Raw genomic sequence first — 27,948 nt, forward strand, 5'->3', positions numbered from 1 at the left:
GATATGAGTGCTAGAAAATTATGACTCTCTTAGAAAAGCTATGTTGAAAAGGTGTTAGGCAAGTTTGACATGAGTAATTGAAAGATTGTGAGAACTCCATTGACAAATTACTTTAAAATCATTGGCTCAGTGTCCAAAAATAAATGTAGGAGCTAAGTATATGTCAAAGGTTCCTTATGTCAGTGTTACTGGTTGAATAATGTATGTTAAAATATGCATTAGACTAGATTTAACACATGTTGTAAGTTAAGTTTGTACGTTTATGCCTAAATCGGACAAGCGTCATTGGTAAACAGTAAAGTAATTTTTTAGGTACTTGAAGGGTACAACGAGTCATGGTATCATATTTAATAGTGAATAAGATCATCCTTCAATTGTAAGATATGTTAATTCAGACTATGCTAGTGATATGGATGATAGAAAGCCTACAACAAGGTATGTATTTACTTAAGCTTGTTAGAAATCATATGTTCAATCCATAATGACCATGTCAACAATTGAAGCAGAGTACATGACAGCAGGCGAAACTACTAAAAAAGCCTTATAACTTACATGATTGGTGAGATTATTGGGTGTCGAACAATGGGAGTTCAGCTGCATGCATTGTGATAGTTAGAGTGTCATTTATTTGATAAACAATCAGGTGTATCATGCCAAGACCAAACATATTATTTTGAGGTTTCACATGATCAAAGAGTTCCTTGCATTTGGACACATAATACTTGAAAATGTTTATACTTCAGAGAGTACAACTGATATGTTGACCAAATCAGTCATCAATGACAATTTCAAGCAATGTTTAAATTTGTTACATATTTCTCACCTCAATTGTTGTGCAAAAAGTCTCCATGTGGATTTGATTTTCGTCAATGTGAAAATTATTGTGTATCACACATTAAAACAAACATGAACACAATATGTGAAAATTCCAAATGAATCTCAAGTTCAATTGTCCATATTGTGTTCATAATTATTAAATAGAAATCAGGAGAGCTATAGATGTTCTATAATCACAAATGTATGTCTCATCGTCCAAACAACTTTAACAAAGATCAAATTTGTTTATTGTCTTTTATTTTCATTTCATTTTAGTCTTATATACTATACGTTCTCACAATAACAAAACCAATATAAAACACACTCCAAACACCCATAACTGCTAGATTAATCGAAAGTTTGTTCACCAATGATTTATGCTAGATTAATCGAAAGTTTGTTCACCAATGATTTACTCGCCAAACAAATCCACATATTCAACACCGCAACATTTTCTTGCAGTTAATTTTTATACAGCTCACGAACATGCAAAGACTTCCTCGTCCCCACCTTTGGACTTTATTGCTACAACCACATGTTTAATTTCTAGGTATTAATCGGCTACACCAAAAATACAGTTTTCTATTTTTCTTGTTTTTCCTTTCAATTGTCTTATTTTTAAACCAATTGTGTTACAACAAATAGCCAGACAGAATTAACAATCCCTTAACTTATTGCTTTCTTTAAAAATGGAATCAAGCTCAGGCATCAGCAATAGACAAGCCCAAATGAGGAAGTTAAGTGCACCCCACATTCTATCAACATTCCAATAGTCTAATTAATACTATCACATAGTGAAATTCATAAGTTTTGTACCTCACTCTTAATTGTTTTAACCCTAGTTCACACTACTCTTCTGTCTTTCTATCCTCCTATAACAAGCCCAAAAACAAAAACAAAAAGAATTCTAAGACAGGGCAACGGCATTACTATTGCGTACATCGACTTCGCTATCCTCCAATAGTACAATCTCTTTGATTTCCTGTAACATCTTCAAGACCTGCCACATTGTGGGTCTCTGCTCAGGAGAGATCAAGCTACAAGTTGTAGCCACCTGAAGAAGCATATCCATTCTGTTGTCTTCGCTCCCATTGTCGTCCCTGATTGATCTCACCCATTTTGACATATCACCCGGCACCATGAATGGGAGCTCGGAAGCATATTTCCCCGTCAGAAGCTCTAGTAACAAAATACCATATGCGTAAACGTCGGATTTGGGGGTCGGCTGGTGATTTGGATTGCGAGTCTCTGGAGCTCTATAGGGTGCCGAATCACCAACCTCGTCAAAGGTAGATGGATTAGTCAACACAGACAGGCAGTAGTCTGTGACACAAGCCTCGAAATCGGGTCCTAGGAGAACGTTAGTGGATTTGAGATTGCCATGGACCAGTCTCCATGCCTGGTGGATGTAAGAAAGCCCTTGTGCTACATCCTCTGCTATTTTTAAGCATGACGTCCAGTGCAATGGCCTTGCCCTGCTTGATCTGGAACCTGCATCAAAATAACAATTAACAACATACCAACCTTATAGTTATGAAAAACTTAATTAAGAGCTTATATCATAAATATTATTATATATGTGTAAATTTATTTAAGAGCTTATGTCATAAATACTAATATATATGTGTTTAAACATAAATTATTCCTATGATACAACAACAACAACCCAGTCTTATCCTATTTTATTTCTATGATAAAAATATAAAATAAGACAAAAATTGTTTATATATAAACTATAAATAATTTTCATAATCGAAAGCTTATAGAAATAAGCTGAAAACAACATGTCGGAAGTTATTTTCATTAGCTCTCACAAAAAAACTCACGAGTGATAAGTCAACCCATACAGACCCTATTCAAGTTAGTAACAATACATGTATTTTGAGTTTGAATTGAGGTACTGGGAAATAAAAAACAACCTTGCCCATGGCAAATAGGAAAGAAAGTAATACTTTTGGATTCATGGTAGTTGATTAATGCAGTTAGGCATGCATCAAGAAGTCCATGACCAGACTCTAGTTTAACAACTTGAACACACTCATATTTTTCACATGACAACAAGTTAGAGTAGAGCATATGCCAGGGGACCCAAGGGACAAAGGAAAAGATTTAAACCAACAGCCAAATTATAGATAGAATCAACCAAGCACAATGGGTTCCACCTCGTGTGTCTTACCCCACAACAATACATAGAAATTAAATATCATTCAGAACAAAAATCAGGATCTTTGTCCTGATATTTTTATATCTAATCAATACTAGTCCTTTTTTTAATAAAACACCTCATTCAGGAATCATAATTAATGTTCAGATTCTTTTTATAGTTCACCAAAACTCGTCCTTTCATCACCTCCACATAGTAATGACCAAGTTTTCATTTCATTGTAATCTAACCTAAAACCCAAATTCAACCTTGCCCCTCAAATGTAATTAACTAACAACTATTTTCAACCCTCAAATAGAAATGTTCAAAAACTTTACTTAATTAGTATACTAATTAATACTATATTACTTCTTAAAATAAATCAAATCATCCATAAACAGAATGAAGATAAAAATAGAAAGGAATGGTAATGTACCATGTATGAGGGAGAATAAACTCCCATTGGGTTGATAATCATAGATAATAAGTCTCTCATGATTTGCTTGAAAATAAGCCCTTAAAGGAACCAAATTTGGATGACGAAGTCCACCAACTGATTCCATGTGACGCTCGAACACTTCTTTGCTTACGTGTCCACCCATTTTCCCACAATCAAACCGCTTCACTGTTACAATCAAACGGTTATCCAACACAGCTTTGTAAGTTGTACCCAAACACCCTCTACCTAAAAGCTCCGCAGAGCCTTTCATCAACTGGTCCAGCGTATACACCTGCGACTCACCCGCACAGAATATTAAACTACCACTCTTCGCAACTTGAGCTCTTTTCACCTTTTCCTCTAACTCCCTCTCTTGCTCCATTTGCATCACAACCGCAGCTTCCGCCGTCGCCGCCGCATCCGAAGCCATCACGCTTGAACCGGAAGAGCCTTTACCTTTCTTCTTCCTCTGTTTCTTAACCACCACCGCGAAACACGTCAAGGAAAGTATTAGAAACATTATTCCGGCGGAGAACCCGATTATCACCGCTTTCCGATTGTGTTTGTGTTTCTCGTACGGCTGCCGGATTAAACCGTGAACATCCGCGCTCTGACCGATTCCAACAGCCGGAGGCGAGGTAGGAGCAAAGAACGGCGTAGTTGGACGACATTCTTTCCGAATGATTTCTCCGCAGAGATTAGGGTTTAAAGCGAAAGAAGACGGCTGAAAACGAGAAAGCGCGGTGGTTAACGGAACTGCGCCGGAGAGATTGTTACCGGAGACATCAAAAGTTCGGATAGTAGACTGATTAAAAGGAGGAATAGTACCGTTGAAAGCGTTGAAGCTTAAACGAAGGTAATAAAGACGGTCGAGGTTTATGAAATCTACAGGTATAGCTCCAGAGAGATTGTTGTGAGAGAAATCTATAGTTTTTATTCTGTGAAGAGAGAAAAGAGAAACTGGAAGTGAACCAGTGAAGTGGTTGTTATCAAGGAAGAGCGTTTTGAGATTGAAGAGACCAGAGAGGTCAGGTATGGCTCCGGTGAGAGAGTTGTTCTGTAGACTGAGAACGCGGAGCTGGTCGAGGAAGGTTAATGTGTGAGGGGCGAAGACGCCGCCGAGATCTAAGCTTCGAAGAACGAGACGGACTACTTTGGGTCCGTTGCATTCTACACCTTCCCAGTTACAGAAATGGGTTTTGGTGGTGAAGTTGAGGTGGTTGTTTATGTCAGCTTTTGATTTGAATGCTAAGAGGGAAGTAGGATCTGAGAGAGGCGAGGGTGTGGTTTTGAGTTTGGAGGAGTTGGAGAATGAAGTTTTCATGAGTAGTAAGAGTGAGAGGATTATCCATTTGGTTGAGTGGTTTCTCTTTGCTGCCATTGTTGAACAGATGAATGAAGAAAAAGTTTGTTTACTATGTTGATTTTCCCATTTTATGTGGTTGCTAAATTGGTTATGGGAGAATAGTATTTTAGATTTGAGAAGTAGTACTATACTAGAGAGTAGAGAGACAGAGTGAGAGAGAAGCGAGCAGTACGTGACAAAAGGAGTTGGGAGCAGCTGGGTCAGGGATCACGTGATAATCAGGAGGTACACAGAGAGAAAGGGGAGTCAAAGAGAGAACATCCTAGTCTTTGGGCTTCCAATCCAAATCCAACTCTTCTTCCCACTTTTACCTCTATAACATGCTGAAAGGTTTTTTCAAGAAAAGAAAAACATAAATGAAAGGTTAAATATGTTTTTTAGCTATATAGTACAATGAAAAGTTAAATATATTCTGATTTATTAAAAAAATTAAGTTAATTTTAACTCTTATTTGACATTTTTCATTTTCACAGTTTTCGATAACTAATGATTTTGATTTATAGATTAATTAACAAGATCAAGCTTAAATTTTTGATCTCTATATTTTTATATTTTTAATGTTTTGGTCTCTTTTAAAAAAATTAGATTTTTAGTTTCTCAATTTTTTTTTTTTTTTTTAGGGTTTGTTTGTTTCAAAGAATAAAATTATATTTTCGAGATTCTCTTTTAAGTTTTTCGAGTATTTTTTATTCTAAGAAATACTTTTATACATAAATTTTGTCATAATTGTTCTCATGTTTAAAAGGTAAAAATCAAACATTCTCATTGAAATCAAATTTAACTAACTACAACTTCTCACTACTACTCACATTTATTTTTATTTTTTATAATTTTTAAATTAAAGGAATATTGTAAACATTTTAGAGAATTTTAATTATTGCCCAAACAATTTTAATTTTTATTAATCATGCCTAAGTTAGCTTTGCTATACAGAACTAGTCCCAAGCCCGATAAAAGGAGAGAGTTGTGTTAGGTAGCCGACAGCCAACATAAAATTTTGTCGAATTTTTATGATAAGGATCAACTACGAAATAATGTGAATATTAGGTTGTTACCCAGAAGCAACGCGGTGTAAAGCTCGAGTAAAGTGTCAAAAAAGCATGGGCCGCTGCATTGCCGCCTCGATGCAGTGAAAGATAAGCAAAGGCTCTTACATTTTTGTGAACGGATGTGGGTAAAGAAGTTAGCTCATGAGAGTATGATTCGTTTTGGATCATGAAATATAAGCACGCTTATTGGAAAATCTATAGAAATAGTAGATACTATAGTTAGGAGGAAGATCAATTTTATGTGCCTACAAGAAACCAAGTGAATGGGTGAAAAAGCGAAAGAATTAGACAATTTAGAATTTAAGCTTTGGTAAACCGGAAAAGTTAGATCGAGAAATTGGGTGGGGATTATTGTGGACAAAAAGTGGAAAATGATATCATGGATGTTAAAAGTGTAGGAGATCGAATCATAGCCTTAAAATTTATAGTGGAACAATACACCTTTAATGGTATTAGAGCCTATTCACCGTAGGTTGGGTTAGCAAAACACCTTAAGGTATAATTTTAGGAGGACTTAGAAGGCTCACTTTAGAATTTACCCCAAGGAGAGAAGATTTTTATAGGAGAATGTTTAAATGGTCATGTAGAAAGCGTACCAAGAGGTTTCTAGAGCGTGCATGGGAGTATGGTCTAGGGGGGTGAATGTGAAGGGTAAATCCATCTTAGAGTTTTCTTTGAGTTTAGATCTTACTATAGCAAATACCTGATTTAGAAAAAGATATGAGCATCTTATCAATATAAAAGTGGGGTGACATATTCTCAAATAAATTTCTTTCTTATTAAGAATTCAGATTGAAAGATTTTCTTGGACTGTAAACTTATTCTGGGAGAAAGTTTGACTACTCAACATAGAGTTTTGGTTATGGATATAAGAGTAAAGGGGAAATCCAAGAGAAGAAGTCACATGAGAGCGCCACGAATCAAGTGTGAAGGGAGAAAAATAAGAAAGTTTTCAAAATAAGATCTTGGAGTAAGGGTTTGAACAACCACAAGGAAGCGCAGATGATATGTGGAATATGATGACCCAAGAGATTAGAAAAGTCGCTAAAAAAATGTTGGGAGAATCAAGAGGTTTTGGACTTATGGGAAAAGAACCATGGTGGTGGAATAAAAGTGTCCATAGTAAAGTTTAAGTAAAAAAAGATTGTTTAAAAGAATAATTTAGGTCTAAAAATGATGAAACTTGGGAGAAGTATAAGAAAGCTAAGAATGAGATCAAGAAAGCGGTGAGTGAAGCAAAAACCCAAGCTTTTGACGGATTATACCAATCTTTAGAGACCAAGGAGGGAGAAAAATCTATATATAGGCTTGCGAAGGGAAGAGAAAGAAAGACAAGAGATTTAGATCAAGTGAAGTGTGTTAAAGATGAAGATTATAAAGTTTTGGTTCAAGAAAAAGATATAAGAATAGGTGGAAACGTATTTCTACAATTTGTTTTGTACTGGTCAAAAAGTACAGGGTGTGTGTGTTCCCCTGCAAGGGCAGGGAGACTCGGAGGCTCTTGTAGGTATATTACACGTTTAGATAGTGATGACTTTCTCACAACGGCAAGTAGCCATGTGTGGTAGTTTTAAGACTGTTTAGGAGACCCACTTCTCTTGGATTTTTGTATCTCTATTGTTAGGAAGGCTTCGGTTTTCAAATTTCTAAGCCCTTGGGTTTTACATGAGGATTGTCGAGGTTTGATTGGATTTGTCTGGTCGCAACCGGTTGTTGGTTGTCCTATGTTTGTCTTAAGCAAGAAGTTGCAGTTGCTGAAGAAAGAGCTTAAGTTGTGGAACTGGATCAGTTTTGGTAATGTTTCGGATAACGTAATGAGAGCTAAGGAGAACTTAGGGATTATTCAAGAAAATTTCCAGACTCAAGGTTTAAATGATTTTCTTAAGCAGCAAGAGTTCAACGCTCAGGCTAAGTTAACACAAGCTCTTTCCATGGAGGAGAAGTTTTGGAGATCCAAATCTAAAGTTAAATGGAACCTTGAGGGATACCGAAACACGACTTTTTTGCATCAGATTGCCAAGATTAAGCAGCGCTTTCAACCTATTTCTATTCTAAGGAATGGTAGCTCTCTCCTTACTGATCCGAAGGAGATTGAGGAGTGCTCCGTCAATTACTTCAAAAATTTGTTTACTGCCAACACTTCTTCTTTGCAGGATTGCAACTTGATTAACAATGTCAGGGCCGGCCCGAACATTTGAGAGGCCCTGTTCTAATTTTGAATATATATATATATATATATATATATATATATATATATATATATATATATATATATAAGCAAAATAAATAATATATATTTTTCGATAAAATATAATAGAATAGTCAAATAAAATACGTAAAATATTTAATAATAACATTTTGTTAAAATCATTATCTAAAGTTTTTTTCTAAAAAAAATTAAACTAAAATTAAAAGTGTATGGACAAAACTTTAAAAAAAATTAAAATTTATTTTCAATTATCTTTTATAAATTAAAAAGAATAATTTTGACATCTATTTATTGAAAAATTTATCAATAAAATTTTAAAATAATCAAAATCATATTATTTTTTAAAACAATATAACTCAAAATAACTTCTTTTTTTATAAAATTCTATTTAAAATAACATAATTTTAATGATATTTTAAAATCTAAAATATTAAAACAGAATAATAAAATCCTTAAAATAATATTTAACGTTGAGCAGAATCGAACCAATGGCATTACCCTTACAAAAATTAAGGAAAGCGCATATTCTACCGCCGGAGCATATTACATTTTTGTTAGTTTAGCAAAGTATAATATATTTACTATATACATAATATATTTTTTCTTAGGCCCCAAAATATTTGAGGCCCTGTGCGGTGGCACTTGTTGCACACCCACAGGACCGGCCCTGAACAATGTCATTCCTTCCTTGGTTGAAGATGCCATGGATCATATATTAACAATCACCCCCATGTTAGATGAGATCTCTGCTGCGGTTTTTAATCTGAATTATGATAGTACACCTGGGCCAGATGGATTTGGAGCTGTGTTCTACCAAAAGTTCTGGGATATTATCAAGACGGATGTCTCAAATGCGGTTATTCAATTTTTCACTATAGGTTGGGTGCTTCCTGGGTTCAATGCGAATACTATCATCCTTATTCCCAAAGTTACGGGGCTGATTCATTGGACCTTTTTAGACCTATTGCGGTTTCTAATTTCAAATTCAAAATTATCTCAATGATTATCGCGGACCGACTTGTAGCTATTATGCCTATTCTTATCTCGAAGGAGCAACGGGGTTTTATTCGTGGGAGACACATTCATGATTGTATTGGGTTGGTTTCTGAAGTAATCAATCTCCTGGACTCGAAGGCGTGGTGTGGTAATGTTGCTCTGAAAGTGGATATTACTAAAGCTTTCGATACTTTAAATTGGCATTTTTTATTAAAGGTTCTTCAAAGTTTAGGGTTCAATTCCAAATCCTGTTTTTGAATCAAGAACATTATGTATTCTTCTATGTTGTCGATTAATGTTAATGGAGTTCTTAACGGATATTTCCCTTGTTCTCGTGGGGTTCGGAAAGGTTATTCGCTCTCTCCCCAGTTGTTTTACCTTGCGGAAGAGGTTCTCAATCGCAAGATTGACATGTTGGTGGCAGATAAGGAGCTGTAGTTAATCAAGGGGCCTAACAGCGTTACGCTTCCTTCCCATATTTTGTATGCAGATTGAAATTCTGGTATGACAGACTCGGATGTCATTCACGATGTCAATACATCTTATCTGTTATTAATGTAGCAGAGGCAAAACAGAAAGATCCCTCAATTTTTAATTACTCCTAAGACGGAGTCAATGAGACCTGGGATCACATATGTTCAATCAACATAACCAGATTGTAAAGTTTATATGGTTCTGTAAAGGAACAAGTAACACTTCTGAACCTGATGTTATACACGATGTCATAACATCCATGACTGAACAAACAAAACAATGCAGAAGATAAATAACACAGTTAATTGTTAACCCAGTTCGGTCTAACTACCTACTCTGGGGGCTACCAAGCCAGGAAGAAGATTTCACTATCAGTAGTACTATTTTATGTAAACAACCTCAGGTTTACAGATAAGCAACCTCTGGTTTACCTAGTCACTACTCAATGCAACCTTTATCTCAGACATCCATCCAAGACAAGAGAACCTCTGCTTACTCCCTAGTGATACCTAACTGTTACAACCCTGCAACAACTATTTACACAATTAACAATAAACAATAACTTGATCTTGCTTCACAGTTTCAATCAAGAATACAATACTCAACTCTTACCTACATGTTTCGAGTGAGAACAATCACTTCTCTTACCTACAGGTTTCGAGAAAGACATGGCAGCCATCCCACAACCTGGGTGGTCTACCTATAGAAACCCTAATGACTACATCTTTTCTAAACAGGGTTTTCTCTATAAAACTAGGTTACAAAGATTTCTATTTATAACCTATTCCCAATTGGACTTGGGCTTACAAATCGCAACACTCCTTGCTGTTACAAATCTGCAGAAATCTTCTGCTACAATCAAGGTCTTTTTAATCATGAGTTTCCTAATTTATCTCCTAAATTAGAAACTGCTGAATCTTCAATCTTCTGATCTGATTCTCCCTGAATCTTCAATCTTCTGATCTGATTATTCAAATATTCTTTAGACCTTTAAATTTGCGCCACATAGGATTACAAAATATTCCACGAATATCCTGTATCTGTTGAGAAACAAACTGAATCTTCCTTCCCGTTCTACAGGCGCGATGTCATGAGTTGATGTCATGACATTCCATATAACATCTTGCTTGTACCTGTTTTGTTCTTTTTATATTTGCAAGATTACACTTGTATTATGTTTTACTGCTATTATATTTTAGCCAAACATAGATGCCAATCAGCCAATAAAAACACTAACACAGATGATGTTTTCATTTTCTCCAAAGGTAAAGTTTCAAACATTAATCTTCTCATCTTTATTTTTGACGAGTATGTGTTTCAGGTCAAAGGGTTAATTGTTCTAAGTCTCACATTTTGTGTGGAGCCATGACATCTTCTAGGCTGAACATTCTTTCGAAGATTACCGAATTCAAGATTGGTGCTTATCCGTTTGTGTATCTTGGAATTCCTATCTTCAACGGCAAGCCTAAAGCGGTGTATTTACGTCCAATTGCGGATAAGGTGAAAAATAAATTAGCTTCTTGGAAGGGTTCCTTATTGTCGTTTGTCGGCATGGTGGAACTTGTTAAATCCGTTATCCAGAGCATGCTTATTCATATCTTTGAAATTTATGTGTGGCCGATTTCGCTCATTCGAGACATTGAGCGGGCGATTAAAAGGTTTATTTGGATTGGGGAGGTAACTAAGCCTAAGGTTATAATAGTTTCGTGGAATTTCATGTGAAATCCGATAGAGGAAGGTGGTCTCGGTCTTCGTTCGTTGGTAAAGCTTAAAGAAGCTTATAAGTTAAAGTTAGCATGACACTTGTTAAATTCTGGGAATGCTTAGGCAACAATGCTTCGGCTGAGAGTTCAGAGTCAAGGAAGAATTGGCGACAGTGGTGGACAATTCTTCGTGGTGTTTAAGCAATGGTGCTTCTATTAATCTTTGGTTCGATAATTGGTGTGGTTCGCCTTTTCACCTCGACATGTATGATGCAGTTCAGCTTGCAGGTCAAAAATTCAGCAGCCTTATGGTTAATGGTAAATGGGACTTCTCTAATTCTTGCATTTTTATCCCTCCTTCGATGCAGCGTTGGATCCTTGCTTAGCATATTCAGTTTGATCTTCGTCCGGATGCGAGAGTTTAGAATCATTCTCACAACGGCAAGTAGCCATGTGTGGTGGTTTTAAGACTGTTTAAGAGACCCACTTCTCTTGGATTTTTGTATCTCTATTGTTAGGAAGGCTTCGGTTTTCAAATTTCCAAGCCCTTGGGTTTTACATGAGGGTTGTCGGGGTTTGATTGAATCTGTCTGGTCGCAACCGATTGTTGATTGTCCTATGTTTGTCTTAAGCAAGAAGTTGCAACTACTGAAGAAAGAGCTTAAGTTGTGGAACTAGATCAGTTTCGGTAATGTTTTGGATAACGTAAGGAGAGCTGAGGAGAACTTAGGGATTATTCAAGAAAATATCCAGACTCAAGGTTTAAATGATTGTTTTAAGCAGCAAGAGTTCGACGCTCAGGCTAAGTTAACACAAGCTCTTTCCATGGAGGAGAAGTTTTGGAGATCCAAATCTAAAGTTAAATGGAACCTTGAGGGAGACCGAAACACAGCTTTTTTGCATCAGATTGTCAAGATTAAGCAGCGCTTTCGACCTATTTCTATTCTAAGGAGTGGTAGCTCTCTCCTTACTGATCCGAAGGAGATTGAGGAGCGCTCCATCAATAACTTCAAAAATTTGTTTACTGCCAACACTTCTTCTTTGCAGGATTGCAGCTTGATTAACAATGTCATTCCTTCCTTGGTTGAAGATGCTACGAATCATATATTAACAGTCACCCCCACATTAGATGAGATCTCTGCTGCGGTTTTTAATCTGAATTGTGATAGTGCGCCTGGGCCGGATGGATTCGGAGCTGATTTCTACCAAAAATTTTAGGATATTATCAAGACAGATGTCTCAAATGCGGTTATTCAATTTTTCACTACAGATTGGGTGCTTCCTGAGTTCAATGCGAAAACTAGAAAGTTGAAATGCATTTGCACTTTATCAGCTAGCCACTAATAAAATGACTTAGATGTGTTAGTATCTATATTTATGACTTGTTTTCTGCAATACTAATTTAATTGACTGAATGTAGCTGCAAACATAAGTTTAGGGTAAACAACTTCTTTCTCTTGTCTTACCTATGAAGTAAACATGGATTACATTTACACTTGTTAATTTAAAATTAAATTAATGAAATGTTTCAGAGTGTGGTAGCAAACGGGCATGTCCACTCCATTTAAGTCCACTCTACAAAAGCTCGCAAAAAAAAAAAAGAGGTTGGACAGAGCCAATATATTAAAGAGTGTGGTTCTAAAATTTTGATTCAATAACATAAGTACACTGAAATTATCAACATACCAAAACATTTACATTTTCATGATGAATGAAAGAGATTACACTAAAATTGTCAACATAGAGAAGCATTTACATTTTCATGATGAAGGAAAGACCACTGAAATTATCAACATAGAGAAACATTTACATTTTCATGATGAATGAAAGACGCCAATGTAATGACATTGAAAGTAAATGACAAACCACCCTTGCTATTTCTGAAGTGGAAGTTTAAGATGTAAACTGTAACTTGAATTAAAGCTACCACAATTCAATACCTAACTAGGCTAAAAAAGTATAGATGTCTTGACCACAACTTAATAGCCAATTAGATTAACTTTCATATACCATATAACCTCCAGAAAATTGATATTCAGCATCGAAATTACTTATTAGTAAAGTCATATTCAAGGTAGCATGTTTCTTGCATAAAATTCAGTCAGATCCATTAGAAACTGAACCACTTCAAAAAAAAAAAAAAACCAACTTTCATCCAATTACTTCACTCTACTTCAAACAGAGAACTTGGTAAATGAGGAGGCGAAGGCAGGTTTGCCACATGTTTAAACTGTTGCATCATACAGATACCATGTCATTAAACTTGTCAAAATAATTTAATAAATTCGGGGGAATGTGATTAAAAATAATCACCTTATGCTGCTTGTATTTCTCTTGAGAAGCATCAGTTAGCCAGTCATGCGTAAGCGTAACCATCCCTCCCAGCTTGCCTAACGTCAAAATAGAAGGTCTGCAAACATACACTGTAGGCGGCACAGTCGTATAGGGTGCAGTGTTCAAGGTCAGTAAAATGAATGCTTGTTTTTCAATTGTTAAGGAACAAATTCTCATTTTGTTTAAAAAATGAATACCTTTAGTTCATCATGTTTCTGAGACTTCAACTTAGAAAGTTGTGTCTCTGCATTATGCAAACCATCATGAAGAATTTTCTTCTCTGCAGAGAGCTTTAATATTTCATCATCCCACTCTGAGATCCCATTTAAGCTGACTCTCAACTTCATGAATATATTCTCCTAGTTCCCTTCTTTTCCCGAGAAAACCGATCTACCTCAGCCTTCGTTTCAGACTGTTGAATCATAAAATGTACCAGAAGTGAATTCTCCATTAACCCACAATAAATTATCAACCAAGACATACAAAACACCTTGAGATGACTGTTTGTGGCCTCGTATTCACTCAGCTTTTGTGATAGAATAGCTTTTTCCTTAGCCATATTAAAAATCTCAGTTTTGCTTTTTTCACGAACTCAGATAATTTCATCTTCACTAGCAAATAACTGTGCCACAGAGCAGCTCGGTCAATATTTGAAAGTTCGGAAACTCCACGCATCATACTCAAAACAGGCCTAATATACTCCTGTTCCTCAAAGACCAGAGTAACCAATATATCCAAATCAAAATCTACTCCTCGATCATTATCAGTAGTGCTGGTGACACGGTCAACAAGCGTCTTCAGTATCCTCCCCGGTAAGATTCATTAACATACCATTTAATGATTATCACATAGAGCAGTTTCACGGACTTGGATCCTCTCCTTCATTTTTCTCTCCTTCCCTCTCCATCCTCTCTATCTCTCTCTTAATCTCACTCTCACTCATCAATAAAAAACAAAATTTAATCAAGAGAGAGAATGCAATTAAGAGAGAGATAGAGAGGATGGAGAGGGAATGAGAGAAAAATGAAGGAGAGGATCCAAAGTGCAGTTTCACTAATTCTAGCACACATAGGTCCCTGGAGAGGGCCAAAGTTTCAGCAAGACCAAGAACTAATGTAATATCATCCCTTTGAACTCCCAATTGCTCACAGGCATCCTCCTATGTTGCACCATCTGAATGTTAAAAATATTCGGGTATTCGGTTCTGGCACCCAATACCAGGGCTACAGACTGAGCACCTATTGCACCTTGTGCTACAGCTCTCTCAAATGTTTGAGAAGCTTCAACAGCAAGACAAGGTATAGATAACATTTCTAACAGTATATAAATATCAGAAAAATGACGACTAGCACGAAAAGCCTGCTCATGATTCATGTGCAGTCCAGTAACCGTAGTGCTATGCTCACCAAATAAGAAAATCCCACACGGTAGAGCAGTGCAACTTTAAGCATAATCCTCATCACAATCAATATTCCTCAGTATGGTTTCAGCAACATCCCCCAACTATTTTTAGTCTTACTCAAAAACTCAAGGACACAAGGCAACACATGACACAAACAAACCTAACCTGCATTCATGGGAAAAAATAATGCTACAATTACAAATACTTCATAAATCATCTTGGAATCGGAAACAGTACATACGTATAATACTTTGCTTTTGATGCACTGTCAATGTAAACCTTTTAACCCTATCATCCAATCTTGTGTTGGCATTGCATTCAATGAGCTTGTTTGAATATATTGCTAAAATGAGAAGCCAATTGACAAACTCATTAAATGACATGACAAAATATTATCAGAAAACCATATAAAAGTCTATTGCATTGACAATACAACTAAATTAAGCTCCAAGTAATTAAAGAGAACACAGAGCAATTTCCAATTATCTTTGAGCTTACTGCTTCGGGGAGGTGTTGACACTGAGATGCTGCTTTGAATACAAAATCTATTGTTGCAATCAGGGATTTGTCATTTGAATCAACCAAAAGCTCAAATGACTGAAATAGAATATGCTTCCACACTTCACTACCACATTCCTATTGACTAAGAGCCCCGCCCCCAAAAACCTAATAAATAAAATATCCATCAATAGTAGAAAAATAATGCAACCATAACCAAGTTGGCAGAAGTGGAAATGCAGCTGAGTAAATCTATAAATTGAAGACTGTTATCCAAACATAAAATGCATATGTTCTAATAAGACATTTGGGTAAAGAACAATAGTATCTCTCACAGGCATTCACAGAGAAGGTTCTGCGTTTGGCTGTAGCAGGCGCTCAAGAAGTGCTTGTGCAGCCAACGGGTGTTCTGACTGCTCAACCAATTTGGGTACCAAAGCAACAAAATATGCTTGCAAATGCTTAGGAGCCTTGTCCAATACAAGAGCAATTTTCTGTGCAGACTGAGGTCGCCGTCTTGGCTCTGGACAAGCTTGTGGAACGGCCCCTTCCAAAGCTCTTAGTGAGTTTACAATCAAACTTAAGAGCTCCTCACACTGCTCTGGCCACTTGGTCTGAAGTTCCAAATTCACACAATCAAAACCATTGGTATATTTAACAAAAGTTTAATCTCATGAATACAAAGGTGTGCCTTTGACCGAAATGACGCATTTTCTGAAACAGAGGCACGCGTTTCTGGTGGACAGGTAGGTTGTCCAGGAAGATCTTTTTCCTGTATATCACTCCCATTTAAATCAACGCTCTTTACAGAAGATGTACTACTCTTTACTTCCGACAGCAGAATTCAATCTCTCATTAACAAGAACTTGCGCAGACTCCACTACTCTATCTTCATTATCACGTTCAAGAGGACGAGCAGTTCCCCTGCTGTCTGAGGAAGGCTTTGAGCATTCATCAACAGAATCAGTAACAGGGCCCACTTCAGAAGGCTGGCAGCACTCAACCATTATATCCAATAGTAAATCAATGATTGCTTGCTGTAAGACTTTAACTCCCATCAGTAATTTCATTAAACTTGGGGTAGGACTCATCAGCTGTGGTGGCCTTCTTCCTTCCCATCATATCTACCAGCGAGCTTCGTAGGCAGAACCAAACGCTATGGAAAGAAGATTTCTAAAAAATCTCCTCATCTCCACTTATCCCTTCACTGTCTTCAGAGTCTATCAATTCATCGGGGTCAGTTGTCAATGCACCCCGATCATCCTCGGAAGCAAAAACCCATAGATTAAAGATCAAATTACTAAAAGTGCACGCAACCTAACAATAATTTGATTAATGAACAAACCAAGAGTAACCTTGGCGGAGACTGACTCATCAAAACACAAAGCAAGCAATACTTATAAAGAGCACGTTAGTATTCAGCAGAGATAATGAGAATAATAAAAACACTACCGAAGACATATGCATGTACATACAAATAAAAATTCTTTTAAGCCACCAAGTAACTACAGTGACCTGCATTTTTAAAGCCCACCGATTTTCAACCATGATTGATCCAATTAAATGTGAACTTGGGAAGTTAGAAATGTTGAAAAAGTAGAAACTAATATTGATTGTAGAAAATATAGAATGCAATAACAGATATGTTATTTGTACAAAAACAAACCATTGCAAGAAGATTAAGAATAAATTTATAAAGTAGAAACTTGTTAATAGTATGTTTGTGACACGCGTGCTGTATCAAGTATGATTGAAATAGATAAAAGTTTACATGTGGGTGAAATCATTCAAATAAATAATAGATTACATGCGGGTGAAATCCTTGGGCACGAAGATAAATCTTCTTCCATTTGAAGCTTTGTATTTGTGTCTTTGGGACTCTGAATTGTCATGGTGCTTAGTAGTCTTGAATTCTGCATTATATATTTTGCAAATGGAAGCTCACAATCTCCAAGTAAACATGTTGTTGTAAGATGAGATAAAAGGCATTTTGGAACTATTTTTGGGTCATCCCACTCCCACCGATTAAAATGGTGTAGTACACGAGCTTCAACCTGAATGATAAACAATTGAAGATTAGTAAAATATAAAGAAGTAGAACTAAAATAAATAAAATAAAAAGGAGAGGGGGCAATGGTAGTTACCGAAAAGAGGTTATGAATGATAAGAGTTTGAAGGTTGGGGGTATTTTGAAGCATTTTTCTGAGCCAACACCACTTGGAAACCGTTAATGGCCGTTCATGGTCAAAGTTGAATATAAGGTCGAGGTGGGTTAAATTGAGAAACACGCTGCTAATAGTAGGTGGGCTGCTGTTCTGCATTGAGTAAGAAAGATAAAGTTAGTATGGAAGAAATAAAGTGATAAAAATTGGACAAGTGAGAGATATTGATTGATACATACCAATTGTAAGCGGAGATGCTCGACATTATAAAGCCACTCAAACGGAATAGGATAATGCCAGACATCACGAGGCACATCAAACATAGAATAATAGGAAATGTTAGCTCTGATCAAACTGGGAATGCATGGCATAGGTCTAGGAATCATCATATAAGTGATGTTTACTCTTAAATCATTTATTTCCAACTCCTGTAGAATGGGGCAGCCATAAATAAGACTTTTGAGATATTCATACATAATGAAAATGACAGATTCCAAGTGAAGGACTTTGAGGGAGGGAAGATGAATACGTCGAATCATGCTGAGATTTACTTTCTTCAATTTGAGGACCGACAAGGTGGTGCTAGTTAGAAATAAAGGAGGCAATGTGGTTGTCAGGCTCCTCAATTCCTTGAGCGACAAGGTCGGAGGCAATGTGGTTGGCAGGCAGAAATCGATAATTACGTTTTCAACTCCATTAAAATTTGCCCCAATAGCAAAATATTCAAAATCGTTGTCGCTTAAGGTGTAGCGACGGCATATAAGGTGGAATGAGAGGATGGGTAGGGTTTTATCTCGCCTGACCATGATGGATTTGAGGAATTGGCAAAAGGCGAAGGCGTCTGGAAAGGAAGCGTCATCGAAGTAAAGACTGTGTTGAGAACGCCAGAATTGTTTCCAATGTTTTGAAAGGAGGCTTGTGGCCACAACTATTTTCGTCGGAAGGAATGAGAGAATGTGATCGATAACTGAATCCGGCAAACCACTTATTTTGTCCTCTATTTCTCCGTTACAAACCCTAAGCCGCCGTGCCATAGCAGTAGATGACTCTGTAACATTATTAGAATCAAGTGACATGACAGACGATGAGTTTGTCACTATTATTTTACAAACTTTGCGATATGAGACTAATATATTAGGGTGCCAACTTCAGAAAAATACTTGTATGAGCACAAACATAACAAGTGGCTATATAAATAACCAATCACAATTTTTTATTAATTAAAAAATAAAAAATATTTTTTTTCTCTCTCTACTCAATTACAACCACCTCATGAATCCAATTAAAAAAGAAATTAAATTTTAAATAAATTAAAAATTTTCTATTTTCTTATTAGTTGTTCCTAACACTCATAATTTATGTTTGTATCCATGCAAGTTTTTCTCGCCAATTTCATAACAAAAATAATTGGGTAACTTTACACGACTGAAGTGGCAGATGTATATTGGTTTATTGATATGTCATTTACCATATGATTGAGAAGATAAATTTTCGCTTGTTGCAATATAATTCTTAATAATTAGATATTTAACCCAGTATATTATCGATAAACGAAACATCTTCGAAGGCATACACATCTTACGAGACTGAATTATCCTTCTTGAATCATATTTGAGATATTCAAACCAAAAAAATACATTATGTAAATTTGTATGGCTATTTTTTTTTTAAACTCTGATACTAAAAATATCGTTTAACATAATTAAATTACATAATTTCTTTTTATATATTTTCAAATTTTCTTTTTCTTATCTGCTACTAAAATAATTAATGTTATAATGTGTATATTTAATATTAAAAATAATATGCTAATTAAATTTATAAATACTTTTGGAATATATATATATATATATATATATATATATATATATATATATATATATATATATATATATATATATATATATATATATATATATATATATATATATATATATATATATATATATATAGTGGCGGAGCTAGGATAAAAATGTTGAGGGGGCCAAATACTAAAAACAATATAAAATAAAAACGGCTAGAAGCAAAACTACTTTTGCCCTTTCTTCATTTTGCCTCCTTCTTTACTTTATTCCAATATATTCTAAAGCAAAGCAAACTAAAAAATAATGATAATTTGTATTACAAATCTTATTCTCATTTTATTTTCTTGTAAGTAAAAAGTAAATTTTTAAAAGGCATATTTAAAGCTTTTTGTGTGAAATAATATGATACAGAGTTTATTGATTATATTTTGGAAAGCTTCCGAATCATTGTCAACGCAGTATTATTTTTTATATTGTAATATTTTGATTTTAGGAATATACTCTTTATATTGTAAAATTTTCCTTTTCATATATTATTTATTCTTTGATTTTAAACGGTATACCAGGTTGAAAGCAGTTAGTGTGAAATATATAACAATCAAACAATTTGTGTGTATAAAAACGATAAAAAACCAATAACTAAATAATTTACATGTATGAGAATTTAAAAAAATTATAGTCAAAAGTTATTTTTGAGAAATTTTAAAAAAATAGTTTTTGTAAAATTAAAATTGAAATTAATTGTATAATGAATGAATGTGCATCCATTAAAAAAATAAAGAAGTTTCAAAAGAAAATGCCAATATTTAAAAGAAATTGTGAAAATGCATGTCAATTGGAGTTGATCCCGTGAAACAAAGGAAGATTAAAATGGCTATAACCACTCAGCTAAGACACTAAATATGCATTTATTTGCATGAAACTAAATTAATATAATGTCTGATAAAAAAAAGTACACTATACCTATTTTAGAAAAAATTTATCAAAACTTTGGGGTGGCCATGGCCACCCCCTGTCCTAAGGTAGCTCCGCCCCTATATATATATATATATATATATATATATATATATATATATATATATATATATATATATATATATATATATATATATATATATATATATATATATATATATATATATATATATATATAATTATTCTGTGACTATGAAACGAGATATATATTTTTTAAATTTTATTTATTATACTTAAGCAAAAATGAGTGCATAATTAATGAATTTAATATATTAAATTAATTTTACTATTTTATTTTAGAGGATACAAAGGTTCGTTTATTATCTATTATAAGATAAAAATTAAAAAGAGCCTGATAAAAATAAAATATAATAATAATAATAATAATAATGATAATAATAATACTACTAATAAAATATGTATTTTATAAAAAATTTGGTACAATATAATAAAAAATATAATATTATTTTATGGTTTCATGTGTTTGGTATACATTAGACAAGATAGTGACATAAAAAATTATATTTCAAATTATAAAATTATTTTTAAATAATTAAATAATTTATTTTAAAATTTGTTTTTAAATATTATTTTTATAATAATTACATAATTTATTTTAAAATTAATTTTTAAATATTCTAAACCCCTAAAGGAGTCGGACACGGAAGGAGTTAAGGGAATTCTTTTATATCATTGATTAGGCTCCATGTCGTGATTCGATGTGGAATGAAACTGAAACACATGGGATCGGTTTTGAAGAAGTAACGGAGAACATGTGCATTTAATGCGGCTCCATCATTAAAACGTTTTGTAACCATTTTCTGACACATGTATTGATGTGACTAGGTAGAATATGACGTAACTTATACATGGCCGGTTTTGGGTCTGTGCAAGCTGGCTGTTGCACAGGGCCTCCAAAATATAGGGGCCTAAATTTCTTTTTTATATTATATACAACTAGCGTTCAAACGGGCACTCCCATGCCCGTTTGTCTGCTTTTTTTTAATGTGCACAGCGTCAAAATATAAGCGTATGTTTTTATTTAATTTTGTTTTAATTTAAATTATTTATTTAATATATTTTGTGATTTAAACATATTTTTTAATTTATTTTTTATCTTAATTTAAATAATTTATTTAATAAATTTTGTGACATATATTTGATTATATAGTAATTTGTTTTGCATTAAATAAATATTAAATGTGACACAATTAATATATAATTATATAAAATAAATATTGATTATATAAAACAGAGAATAAATTAAATATATACTTATTTATATGAAGGTCTTTTTTTTGTCATGTATAAATATGTTGTGTCCGTCTCTCTTAATAATATTTTGAGTTTTATTATAACATATAAGTACTTTTTACCTGTTCTTTTTCTTAATGTGCAATTTAATCGAACAAATGTCAGATACATAGATTATTCAATAAACCTAAAAAGTAGGGATGGCAAACAGACCCAAACCCGCGGGGCCCACCCGCACCCGAACCCGAATCAACGGGTGAAAATCCAAATTGACTGGGTTTGGGTTCGGGTTCGGGTGCGGGTTTGGGTAGTGTGAAACCCGCGCCCGAAACCCGAAATCACACCCGAATATATAAATATATATATATATATATATATATATATATATATATATATATATATATATATATATATATATATTATAATATATATTATAATATAATATATATATATTGAGGAGGGATCAAATTACACCCGAAGAGTTACACCACGAGTTACACTCGTTCAATAACTACATCTCGAATTAATATTTTTTAAATTCAACCGTTGGATTGAAACATAATATCATATAGATCATACCTATAAAGTTTGAGCTTAATCTATAATGATTTACTATATCATCAAGATATCCAAAGATTAACGTCAAAATGAGCTTTCATATAACGTTAATTTTAATGTAATTCAATGACATAGTAAATCATTATAGATTAAGCTCAAATTTTATAGGTATGATCTATATGATATTATGTTTCAATCCAACGGTTAAATTTATAAAATATTAATTCGAGATGTAGTTATTGAACGAGTGTAACTCGTGGTGTAACTCTTCGGGTGTAATTTGATCCCTCCTCATATATATTATATATATATATATATATATATATATATATATATATATATATATATATATATATATATATATATATATATATATATATATATATATATTTTATGGAAAGTTGTAAGAAAATTGTAGGAAAAATATATTTTATGTATTTTGTTGCGGGTTTGGGTTTGGGTGAAAAAACCCGAACCCAACGGGTGTGGGCGTGGGTGTTATTTTGTCACCCGAATAGCTTTTGGGTTTGGGTTCGGGTTCGGGTGGTAATTTCGGGTGCGGGTTTGGGTAGTATAAAACCCGCACCCGCGGGCACCCGTTGCCATCCCTACTAAAAAGTCAACTTTATCTTATAAGTAGGACCGGAGGGAGTATTTAGAAGAAGTTATTGACTAAAGAAACAAAAAAAACATATATTTTTCTACTTATAAAATTAATCGTTTTCCTTTTCTTCACTCATATTTTGTGAATTAATATATTGGAGTTTGGTTGAAGATATTACTCCTTTTATAACATTAAAGTCTGCAAATTATATCTCTTACTTATTAAATATTTAAAACTTGCAATGTATGATATGCTCCATTACATGTATCACAATCCATATCACAAAACTTGCAATGTATGCTCCATTACACAAAATTTAAAAAACCTGCTGGAACGTTTAGGCCTACACAAATTTCCATTGTTAAATATGTGTTAAATCCGACGCAAAAGACTGGCCTACACGACCTTCTATTTTCTTACACTTTTTCTTCATTCTGCCCACAGTCTCACCATCTTTCATTGAGACATTCTCTTACCACCCCCTCTTCTTTAGGCCAATCATATGCCAAACCAAATAAATTACTTTTACCTGGTTTACAATATCATCTATTGCCCAGTCAACATTGTTGAATATCACTCCATTCCTCTTAAACCATATGATCCAGTAGGTGTGCAAGATCATTCTTTCATTGAATCTTCTTTCTTTTGGGTTTTCTGTAATTTTTCCCGGTTTTCTGTAATTTTTCCCAAAGTAAATTGATAAGAAATAAATGAATGATATTTTCTAAAAATCTATAATTTACTTTAGTTTTACAAAATTCCACGATAATATGCGTATGATAAGCGTCTTAAATAATAATTTAAGAAAATTATTTAGCAAATAAGATGAAGAATGTATGGGGAAGGATTTTAGTGGTCAAAAGATGAGAGTGGTAGGCTTATAAGACAGAACAACACGTGTTGGCACTCCGAAGCCTACTACTAAAACCATAAAGGAAAATAAGGTGAATTTGCAATTATTGGTCATAGGATGTCCATTCTATTTTCATGGGTTGTTTATATGCATTGATCTACTCAGGGTTTTCCATGAACTATGGAAGACATGAAAAACAATCAATTATTTTGTTTCATTCACTTGTCTGTCATACAACTCTCTTTGTTAATAAGATTGGTATAAAGGGCATGAACCCTACACTGAAAACCCCTCAATCTTTGCTCATTTCATTGCTTGCATCTAAAATTGGGCAACTCTCCACTAAAAATCAAATGAAATGAGAGGATTGAAAAAAAGTTGACATTATCACGACCTAAATTTATTAATATGAATAAGATAAGAATTAAACGAATAAGTTAAAATTACAACACAAAAATCAACTGGAATTTTAAAGCAAAAGAGGAATACTTTGATTGTTTGGTTTGATGCAATAGTTTGGGTGGTTGCTTAATATTTTGGGATGGAGCACTGAAAAAACATCTGCAACCATTGATGTTGCCTTGCAGTGAACAAAACTGCCACCACGCATCCCACATATCTCATAGGGTTTCTAATTACCTGCATCAATTAATTTTTTTTAATTTGTGTGTTTGATTGAGGGCAACAGTTACCCTAACTTCCTTCAAAGCAGTTATTATCATATTATCCATTGAATCTACCAAAACATGATACAGTTAATAATAGAAAAAAACTCCTGAACAAAATTTTATACTCTTACGCTTACCTATCGTTATAGAAACATGTAAATACAAACTGATTGCATGCATAACCTTAATTGTTTCACGGGTTTCAAAACAGTAGCCCTTTAAATTTGTATTTTCTCTAATTTCCAAATCGTTTTCATAACTCGCATAGATTGATAGGCTTTGGAATCAAATATGTCATTTAGAATCGAAACTGAGAGATTTGAAAAGCAGCGAGTCAGTTGAAAAATTTGGTTCGGTTGGATTTATAGTTGTTAATTGTTATTCAAGGGTTTGTCTTTCAAATTAGTCGAAGTTTTTGAAAATGAAAGAGATTTCGAGAATGAATAAGAGAAGGTGAAAGAGTTTGATTATTGGAATGTGAAAGAATCAGTGTCATAAGAGAAAGAAGAAGGTATATGTAAGAGATGATGGGTTGTTAGTTACCATCATTTTCGTCTGGTAACCAAATTTTCTCCACATCTAATGACGTGGTTTTGCAGTTAAACTTCTTTTAAAAAACTGCACCATTTTATTACAATTTTTTTTAAAAATAAAATAAACTGTATTTTAAAGGGTAAAAAGGGAATAAAATTAGGCCAGTCCAAACTCTTCTATCCTCTTTATATATAGTTATAGATAATAAATATATAGATATGCTTTGCTGAATCTTTATTACATTGGAAGTTAAACAGCATAGCGGCTAAATACTGATTTTTTAATTCTGAGGATGCAGGGTTCGATCCATCTGTAATCTCGCCTTTTGATTTTAATGTGTATTAATTATTAGAGCAGTGCTATTTAGTACGAAGCAATTTGAAGAAGAAATGCAAGAATGAGTATGTGTCACTAAAATAGTAGTAAATTTTAAATTAATTTTAAATTTAACTTCCTTTTTAATAAGGATCATGGAGTTGTGGTGATAATGGATGGTTGGGATCTATTCTTGCATTTCTTATTTTTCCACTTTCTTACTAATAAGTATTTTCCTAATTATTATTTTGCCAAAAGTGCCAAAATCTTACGTAACATTCAAACTCGCGTGCTACATTCCAATTGAAAATTAACATACCACTTAATCAACAATCTTATAATATCAAATTCAATTAATTACATTACAATCTTATAATTTATTTTTTCTCTAATTTTTAATGCTATTTACAATTTCAAAAAAAAATTGACTTTTTTTATATTTTTTTATTAGGGTCAATTTTTAAATTTAGATCAGGGCCTCTAAATTCTCTGAGTCGGTTCTGAGCTTATAGATTACTTGAGTACACCCGAGTTGGCGTGTATCCATGAGTGGAAATCTAGCCGTTGGTTTCTTTCCATAATTGATTTTATTCTTTTAGTTGCCGTTGCTTATAAATAGGGTGACTATCAAAATCGAAAGACATATTTTAGTTGAAAAGAATGTGTATATGGTTCTAATGTTTACCTCCCCTTTTATAGTAGAGTTCTATGGTTTTAAGGACCTAAAATCTCCTTTGTTTCACTCTTACATATCCACTTCTTCATAAGTTCAACAACTTGGTGACAATTACCCTCACGGTTTAACATCAATCACATCTTATACTATTAAGACAACAAGACAAGCGCATACCATTCACATGATTCCGTCTACTACCAACAAGAGATTAAGGGTGATCAAGTCCTCAATTTGTCAATAGATAGTCGACAACCATATTGAAGTATAAACCGTCGTTACTACATAATAGTGTCCTTTAAGAATTTGCACTCAAATTCATTAACATCGTCATAGTCCAATAATTCACCTTGAGTCTTTACAACTCGCACAACTTCCCTCTTATTTGATCTTGTCGGTGAGGCATCGATGCCCAAATATATTACACAATCCGCTTCATAGTCACTTAGCATTACGCAATTGCTAATTATTCTCCAACTCTAGAATTATTAATATACTAGTACGTCACCATTCGTCTTGTTCCAACCAAAGTCCTCATCTTAGCAAAAGACTTCAACAACATTCATAACTCGTGGTTTTACTCAAAATCCCATAACATCTTTCGCGTAAAAATATCATTCCACTTGGAATCTCAACAAAGTCTTCCTCACATCAATAGGTGATAAAAATTCTCTACAATCCTTCTTTTATGCACGCCACCACTCTGGCATCACAATTACGACTCCAATCGTCCTAAAGTATATTTCTCCTTTACTACTACTTCACTTTTCATTAAGAGTCATCAGTACTCAAATCATCATTAATACCGAACATCTCATCCTCTCAACTTATTCATTAACGACACATTCTACTTAACTTCGTTTCGAACAATTGCAGTAATAACTGTTCCTATTCAACAAGCTTCATGCTTCCATAACCGACTTCAGAATCTCTTCCTATAAGATCACCTTCATTGTATTTATAACTCTCCCATAAGGTAGAGCATGATTTCACCTCTTCGTTGGCTCAAACAACACATCAATCCGATACTCGGGACTCAAGATACAATTTTCTGACGTTACCCGAAAATGCCAAAAATCAATGTCACACAGCGACATACTTTACGATACTACTAAATCTTATCAAATAATAAACTTGACTTTTAAATTGCTTCTCAACAATCCTCTTAATTACTCCTTCAATTCACGCAACTCCGACACTGACGTCCTGCGCGACACCAACGCACAAATCTAGTTCCAAGGACAAGCATAACCGCAACTTCACCTCTTTCCAACATTATACCGTCACAAATAAATCCATTACAGCTGCCGCAACCATTTTTATAATAAAGTTCATCTCGTTAGCTTTCTAACGCTTCAAACGGGACTCAAATCGGATGTCCAGAACTCCAGTTATGAATTTCCGAAGTTCTATAACTATTCGGCAGTTTTCTTGCGTTTTGCTTACAGAAATCTCACTTCAAAACTCATCTCTCTTCAACTCAATCATCTTCTGAACAGCCCTTAACAATCTCTTCGCTTCCAAACTTCTCATCACTTGAGAGACACATTCCCTCACCGCGATTCAGTTTCTGAAACTCCAAGACAACAATCCTCTTTGCAAACTTGCAACTGAACCACATTCGAGAAGCACAACTTCTCCCCCACTTTGCTCAAAGTAATTCCTGCAACCAACAACAAAAAACAACAAGTACCGACATTGTTTCACACACTTTTCGCGTACAGAGGAATAAACAACATTAGACAACATTGGCCGGACAGACCGACCAACTCTGATACCACTAATGTAATACCCCAATTCTACCCGATAATTATACGGAAAATCAGAGTATAAAATTCAACAAAACATACAATTGAGATGTCACATTTTCATATTCAAATGATTTACGACATACTTGCCTTCACCATAGATACATAGCACGTATAATCAAAACGGACAAATTATAATAATTAACTTAATCCTCAAAATCACTTCATCAAATCATATTTAATCTCGTAGCGGAATTCACAAAACTTCCAAAAAATTCATTTTTAATCATAGTATCTTCGCAATATAACTTTAAGTTATAATTCAACAATATAACATCACTAAAATTAATCAAAACAATAAATAATTAAA

The 27,948-nt window shown here is 34.0% G+C and overlaps 2 protein-coding genes and 1 long non-coding RNA gene across 5 annotated transcripts; all 3 read right to left on the bottom strand.

Annotated features, from left to right (window-relative positions):
• Window positions 1-1,471: 1,471 nt before the first annotated feature.
• On the bottom strand, window positions 1,472-5,074 carry LOC131660854 (probable inactive receptor kinase At5g67200). The gene is made up of 2 exons (XM_058930205.1): window positions 3,396-5,074; window positions 1,472-2,307 (listed from the first exon to the last, which is right to left on the bottom strand). Exons 1-2 carry the CDS (start codon window positions 4,777-4,779, stop codon window positions 1,724-1,726), a joined length of 1,968 nt encoding a protein of 655 aa, XP_058786188.1. The 5' UTR covers window positions 4,780-5,074; the 3' UTR covers window positions 1,472-1,723.
• A 7,890-nt stretch (window positions 5,075-12,964) lies between these two features.
• On the bottom strand, window positions 12,965-14,456 carry LOC131655316 (uncharacterized). Its single transcript, XR_009299721.1, has 3 exons — window positions 13,727-14,456; window positions 13,509-13,618; window positions 12,965-13,425 (listed from the first exon to the last, which is right to left on the bottom strand). It is a non-coding gene; the product is annotated as an uncharacterized LOC131655316 (long non-coding RNA).
• Window positions 14,457-14,576: 120 nt separating this feature from the next.
• LOC131660855 (FBD-associated F-box protein At4g10400-like) lies at window positions 14,577-18,696 on the bottom strand. Of its 3 annotated transcripts, none has more exons than XR_009301050.1 (4): window positions 17,831-18,696; window positions 17,574-17,744; window positions 15,765-17,483; window positions 14,577-15,597 (listed from the first exon to the last, which is right to left on the bottom strand). XR_009301050.1 is itself a non-coding variant. In XM_058930206.1 (3 exons), exons 1-3 carry the CDS (start codon window positions 18,665-18,667, stop codon window positions 17,217-17,219), a joined length of 1,275 nt encoding a protein of 424 aa, XP_058786189.1. In that variant the 5' UTR covers window positions 18,668-18,696; the 3' UTR covers window positions 14,577-17,216. The 3 variants fall into 3 exon arrangements, 1 of the variants encoding a protein (XP_058786189.1); XR_009301049.1 differs by having other exon boundaries at window positions 14,577-15,096; window positions 15,430-17,483; XM_058930206.1 differs by having other exon boundaries at window positions 14,577-17,483.
• Between the last annotated feature and the right edge of the window lie 9,252 nt (window positions 18,697-27,948).

The sequence above is a fragment of the Vicia villosa genome, linkage group LG3, assembly GCF_029867415.1.
Source record: "Vicia villosa cultivar HV-30 ecotype Madison, WI linkage group LG3, Vvil1.0, whole genome shotgun sequence".
NCBI lineage: Eukaryota > Viridiplantae > Streptophyta > Magnoliopsida > Fabales > Fabaceae > Vicia > Vicia villosa.

Excerpts from the sequence above, each read along its gene's own strand:
- LOC131660854 (XM_058930205.1), bottom strand. The coding sequence starts at position 4,779 with ATGGCAGCAAAGAGAAACCACTCAACCAAATGGATAATCCTCTCACTC. Across the intron at positions 2,308-3,395 it reads TTTATTCTCCCTCATACATG|GTTCCAGATCAAGCAGGGCA; the intron begins GTACATTACCAT and ends ATTTTGATGCAG.
- LOC131660855 (XM_058930206.1), bottom strand. The coding sequence starts at position 18,667 with ATGTCACTTGATTCTAATAATGTTACAGAGTCATCTACTGCTATGGCA. Across the intron at positions 17,745-17,830 it reads AGCATCTCCGCTTACAATTG|AACAGCAGCCCACCTACTAT; the intron begins GTATGTATCAAT and ends TACTCAATGCAG. Across the intron at positions 17,484-17,573 it reads TCATTCATAACCTCTTTTCG|GTTGAAGCTCGTGTACTACA; the intron begins GTAACTACCATT and ends TTTATCATTCAG.